General features: G+C 43.2%; 1 protein-coding gene across 1 annotated transcript; it reads right to left on the bottom strand.

Annotated features, from left to right (window-relative positions):
• Nucleotides 1–317: 317 nt before the first annotated feature.
• Nucleotides 318–3,156, bottom strand: cox16 (cytochrome c oxidase assembly factor COX16). Its single transcript, XM_079856260.1, has 4 exons — nt 2,948–3,156; nt 2,310–2,387; nt 2,073–2,141; nt 318–609 (listed from the first exon to the last, which is right to left on the bottom strand). Exons 1-4 carry the CDS (start codon nt 3,008–3,010, stop codon nt 496–498), a joined length of 324 nt encoding a protein of 107 aa, XP_079712386.1. The 5' UTR covers nt 3,011–3,156; the 3' UTR covers nt 318–495.
• Between the last annotated feature and the right edge of the window lie 3,126 nt (nt 3,157–6,282).

Below are 6,282 nucleotides of genomic sequence, written 5' to 3'. Positions count from 1 at the left end.
GTATTTACCTAAGTACGTTACGTACCGTAAGTCTTTCAAACCGCGATAATCAAATACTGTTTTAAAGTACAGAGGGTCATTCATGCCTACTGCCATTAGACTATACACCATTCATCCAGCACTGATTCTGTTTGCACCACTGAAAGAAAATGGGAATATATTATCACTCAAACGCACTAATGGGTCTTGAGTTATGTATTACTGTGAATGTGAACTGACAAAGTAACACACAAGGCATAAGAGTTAGTTACAGTCTGCCTGATACCATAAATAAGACACTGTACAGAGAACATACTATACACATATCCAGCCACAAGTGTATTAGAAAAGTATATTTCCAACAAAACGGAATCCAAATTGGTAGTCTCTGGTCTCGGTATACAATCACATAATAGTGCTGATATATTATGCAGTGCTGACAACCAAGGTATAGACTGCACTGTTTTTAAGTGTCTTACATCTTTGGGCCAGTAGGAGGAGTTTTAACTTTCAGTTCTATGTGCCTTTATTGAGCCCTGATCGCTGCTGGTCCTGGGTCTCCCTGGAATCCTCCCAGGGACGAGGGCCACGGATGTTCTGCCATCCACCCAAGTCCATATCTTTCAATTTCTGCAGCAACAAAGGAGATTGGATTACATCAAAATTACTCTTTTTACCATAGCCAGTTTTAGCCACAAATCAAATGCACAAAGCACAAATCATGCTAAATGGCAATCAGAAGTCAAGAATAAATGCATAGAAAATGCATTAAACTCCTAATCAAGTCTTGCTCAAGTATTAAATGGTCTGAATGCTACAGTTCAAATAAAAAGATTTTTTTAAATGTTTTTAAAAGCCTATTATGCTCACCAAGGCTTCATTTATTTGATGAAAAGTACAGTAAAAATAGTGATATTGTGAAATATTATTACATATTAAAATAACTGTTTTCTATTATAATACATTTTAAAATGTAATTTATTGTGATGGCAAAGGTGAATTTTCAGCATCACTACTCAAGTCTTCAGCATCACATGATCCTTCAGGAATCAAGTCTAATATGCTCAAGAAACATTTCTTATTGATTGTTTAATTGATTTAACTGTATTGTCCTTAAAGGTGATTCTTTATGTCAATAGGGTATATGTCGAACGTCGCATTACGAAACCGGAAAACAGAACGCATCGCTTCCGGTTCAGGTCTTTTGTATGTGCTTCTTGCATTTTTTTACTGTTTTACTCAAGATAACTTAAAAGGAGCGAGCAAAGATGATCATAACCAATGTCCCTCGCATGTGAAGATCGATATTTAAAAGTAAAAAAAAAAAAAAATCTTCACACTAACGTTTAGATATTTAAATAGAATAAAACGCCAATAACAAAGTGAGATAGGTAGGTTAGCTGATTACCTTAAAATTCCATAGATATCGGCGTCAGTTCATACGGCTGTTAACACTTTCTATGACAAGCGGATGCGATGAGACCAGGTTTCCGGTTTCGTCATGCGACGTTCGACATATACCCTATTATCAACATTGACAATGTTGATTTCCCCCCCCCCCCCCCCCCCCCAGGATTCTTTGATTAATAGAAAGCTCAAAATAACAACTTTTATTTGAGATCTTTTGTAAAATTATAACTGTCTTTACTGTCACTTTTGATCAGTTTAACACCACTGCAGTGTAATGAAAGTGTGTTTTTGCAGTCCTGTGGACAGCCTCAAACACCCACAGCCTGAAATGGAGATAATAAATGAAACTAGTGCACTTAGTTGGGACTAAACAGCTAACTAGACACTTTCCGTTCCAAAAAAACACTAATTACCGGGTCATTGAGTCTCACTGGAGCAACCTAGTGTTACGTGTCCTGCTTGACAAACTGCACAACAAAATTGTGATTACAATTCCTGAGTCACCCAGCGTCAGATCCAAACCTGCACCCATTGCATTTAACAAGCCAGATGTTTGACAATTATGCTACCACAAACTTACTACCGAATAAACATAACATCCATGCTGCAGGCAGCAAAACAGCAGATGGCTCTTCAAAACATTATAGCACTATAAAACAGTGTACGAACACAGATCTCAATACCTCATACTCTTCCTCAAGGATGACAGACTGTTTTTGAGTGTTCACCCGGGCTTCCAGTGTCGGGTCCAGCTGGAACAAACATGCAAAAAAAAAATATAATAATAAATAACATGAAAGAAGTATAACAATAACATGTTAAGAGATTGTATTGAACAGCAGAAATCAGTTCTGTCCGTTTGGCAAGATGGACAGATTGTATTTCAGATGCTATATTTTAGTCTGTTAAGTTTCACATACCTTCCTTTTGATCTTCTGCGCATCATACCTAATCTGAGTGAATTCTCTCAGTCCAAACGACCCTCCCACGACCAGAAGCTTCAGAAAATAAACATTCAAATATGAGTACCAGTCTACCTCATTATGTACAAAGGCAGAAACTAGATCCTGTAAATAGAAACTAGAACTTGCAAATATTGCACAATTGAAAAACTGATATATCATCAGTATCAAAAATGAAAAAAACACAACATTTTGTCGAAATCTGAAACCTAGAACTGAATTATCTGAGAATATACTCCTGTAGTTATTTTAGGCGTTAATGAATTGATTTACATACATGTTTTGTTTTTACTACTAAATAAACCTCATAGTGCACTCTTATAAAACCTTTAATTTAAAAAAAAACTTCATCAAATATTACTAATATTGGACAAAAAATTACATCACACAAAATATGACCTTTGCTTTGACGGTCAATTAATCAACCTCTACATTACTACTACTCCCATTATTATTATAAGTATTATTTAAACCACGATCTCAGTCTAACAATTACTAAAGTTTAAGTCACACACAAATATTTAAAACATAACTATAAAGACTTGATGATAATAGCTCACCCAGCATACACGAAGCTACATTATTAAAACGCTCACCAGCATCGGGATCCCATATTTCAAGGTTTTGTTATTTTGCAGTTTACGAACTTGATTCCACATGTTTATGTGTTCATGTACGTCATTTCACAAATTCATATTATTCAGAATAAAGTCAGTAGGATATAAATCAACATGGCTTCACCGGGCGCAGCCATGTAAACCCACAATCCTTGCAGCGGTGTCGTACAGCCTCGTTTTCCGTCCGTGTAGAACTAAGAAAGGAATAATGGGTTCCACTTTAAAAATGAGGGCATAGATTAAGACTAATACTGTGAATAATTACAGTTGAAAGCACCTTATCAGATTTAGTAGGTTTAATTATAAATTAACGTGATACATATCTTTATTGGAGAAACTCTAGAGCATGTAAACCAGGTGTCACCAACCCTGCTCCTGGAGGGCTACTGTCCTGCAGACTTTAGGTCCAACCCTGTTCCAACACACCTGCCTGTAATTATCAAGCAACCCTGAACAGCTTGATTAGCTGGTCCAGGTGTGTTTGATTGGGGTTGGAGCTGAAATCTGCAGGACTGTAGCCCTCCAGGAGCAGGGTTGGTGACACCTGATGTAAACTGATCACTTTAATTAGATCTTTAATTTAATTATTCTTTGTCATGAAAATTAAAATTTCTGAATAAAATGATCACAAATCTTAAAGCCAGAAGACATAATGAAACTCATGAAGTCAGAATAAGAGTTTGTGGGTTTTAGTCCATGTCTGTTAGCTTTGAGGCCATCTGTATGCTGATGTTCTCTCTAGATTGGATTCTGATTTCCGGCATGTAATGCTGCCTGAATCATAATTATACTCTGTTCGTTCGTTGGCCAGAGGAGAACTGGTTCCCTTTCGAGAGTACTCTCGTGTTGCGTAAGCCTTAGCTTACGCTACGGGGAAGACCTTTTTCTCGAGAAGATTGAAGCCAAAATTATCCTATAATTTTCTTAATTTAAAACGCACTTGCTGCAGCAAGCAGACCTAAGCGAGACAGCTTTGCGCGCTTATTGGCTGCTCTGCAGCAACTGCTGCAACCTATGGAGAGGCAGCTGTGACGTACGAACCAATGAGGGCACTTCGCGCCCTTCGTGCGTCACGGCCCGCCAAAATGGGCGTGGCTATGGCTATATAACCCGCGCCATCCATAGTTGCCTTGATTTCATCGACTGAAGCGAATGATCCTCTTCGCTGACTTTGGAAGAAGCCTCGCGTCGTCGAAACAGCACTTCAGCGGGACGAGTCACTGCACTGCAGGACTGAGAAAGCCGGCTCCGTCCGGCGCGCATATATCCTTTAAGCTCCGTGTGTCGCCGCTGCGCTCACTCACGTTTTCTAAAAGATCAATTTAGTTGTCTCCACCCGACGCACCAGCGCGCAACAGGCTCGACGAGTGGTCTCTGCAGGGGCGCCGCCAGGCCCCTCAGCAAAGGCCCGCCCCGTTTCTTCCGGAACTCAATGACTATTTAACTAAATCATGGAAGTCTCCGTTTTCCGCCAGACTAAAAAACCTCTGTTTCCTCAACGCTCTCCGTTGTTGACGGCGCCCAGGAAAAAGGCTACCTGCATCTTCCCCCCCATCGAAGAGGCTGTGTCAACGCACCTTTGTCCGCCCTCCACTGGATGGCAGTCTAAGGCCGCTCACCCCTCAAAAGCCTGCCGAACTACGTCAGCTCTCACCGGTCGCGCCTACGCCGCCGCTGGTCAAGCTGCATCAGCACTCCACACGATGGCGGTGCTTCAAGTGTTTCAGGTCAACCTGAGTGGACGAGGTTGGTCCGGACCCAGAGACGTTAAGAGATCTGCGAAGCGCAACTGACCTAGCCCTGCGACCGATGAAAACCACCACTCAGGCTATCGGCAGAAACATGGCGCTCCTCACCGTCTTGGAGCGCCATCTGTGGCTGACGCTAACAGACATGAAGGACGCGGACAGAGCCTCCTTCCTGGATTCGCCTATCTCGCCATCCGGTCTGTTTGGCCCGACTGTCAAGGGCTTCACAGAACGGAAGCACAGAAAGCGTCACAGGCCTTGCGACACTTTCTGCACAGGCGCTCAAGTTCTGCGTCAGGCCGCTCAAAGAAGCAGCCGCCAGCTTTCCAGCGCCATCCACCCGCTGAAGCTCGCGCTCGTCTAGCCGCCGCAGACCGCCTCCCCCACGGGGCCCGAGACCCAAGATTGTGCAAGACCCTGAGCCTCCGAAACCCTCCTGACCACAAGGGGCAAACGATGACGGTTAAGTCTCGCTGCGGCCGGACCACCGTCGAAGAGCTCGCGCACACTTCTCGCAGTTCCCGCATCAGAGGCGACTGGAGATGTTTATATTGCAGTACACGAGCCTGTTACACAAAATGCACGCCTGCACACAAACGCCGTTTTCACGGCGACCCAAATAAATTTCAAAAAGAGCAAAATTGTCTGCCTTTTATCCGGCTTGAGCCGACTGTGTTTTAACTGCACGAACTGTGCCCACTATTCAGTGCTCACCCTTACTCATAAACACTGCCCGTTCAGTGTCACACACACACACTTAGGGCTTCCACTAATAAAAAAAACGTACCCGCTCTCGCGGCGAGTGTATCATTCATGTGTAAACCATAGACTGTAAAAAAATATAGTGTGCCGCTTGGTGCCCCGTTACTCATTGCGCGCCTCCTCACATAAGCGCTGTATGTACAGTGTCACAAGCACAAGTCGATCAGGTTACCGGATCCCTATCACACAGCTATCCGAAACTGATGAGAAAAGGTGCAATCGAAACCGTTCCTCTAACACACAGCGAGTCAGGTTTTTACAGTTGCTATTTTCTCATTCCAAAGAAGGATAGCGGACAATTGAACAAAGCGCTTATGAGGCGATCGTTCAAAATGCTGACGACCAGACAAATCCTTGCGCAAATTCGCCCGGGGGACTGGTTTAGTGGATCTGAAAGACGCGTATTTTCAGATACAAATAGCGCCCCGTCACAGGCCATTCTTGAGATTCGCCTTCGAGGGCCGAGCTTATCAGTACATGGTCCTGCCGTTTGGCCTGTCTTTAGCACCCCGTACGTTCACGAAGTGCATGGACGCGGCGCTCGCCCCCCTGAGACAACAGGGTATGCAAATACTGAACTATCTAGATGACTGGCTAATTCTAGCTCAGTCAGAGACGGAACTGATAACTCACAAAGTTCTGCTACTCAGTCACTTACAGAATCTGGGTCTCAAGATCAATTTGACCAAGAGCTCGCTTTTACCCAGCCAGAAAATTTCTTTTCTGGGAACAGAAATAGACTCTGTGTCAATGAAAGCCCGGCTTACGTCACAGCGCGCGCTCTCCATCCAGCGCCTAGCGGCG

This window comes from Squalius cephalus, assembly GCF_949319135.1.
Source record: "Squalius cephalus genome assembly, chromosome: 21".
Lineage (NCBI taxonomy): Eukaryota > Metazoa > Chordata > Actinopteri > Cypriniformes > Leuciscidae > Squalius > Squalius cephalus.
The sequence above is the reverse complement of the archived record's forward strand: the minus strand, read 5'-3'. Positions and strand labels throughout refer to the sequence as shown.

What these genes read in the sequence shown, in the direction of transcription:
- cox16 (XM_079856260.1), bottom strand. Translation starts at nt 3,010, where the DNA reads ATGTGGAATCAAGTTCGTAAACTGCAAAATAACAAAACCTTGAAATAT. An exon ending in AATATGGGATCCCGATGCTG is followed by an intron (nt 2,388 to 2,947) that starts GTGAGCGTTTTA and finishes TATTTTCTGAAG; the next exon opens with CTTCTGGTCGTGGGAGGGTC. An exon ending in CGCAGAAGATCAAAAGGAAG is followed by an intron (nt 2,142 to 2,309) that starts GTATGTGAAACT and finishes TGTTTGTTCCAG; the next exon opens with CTGGACCCGACACTGGAAGC.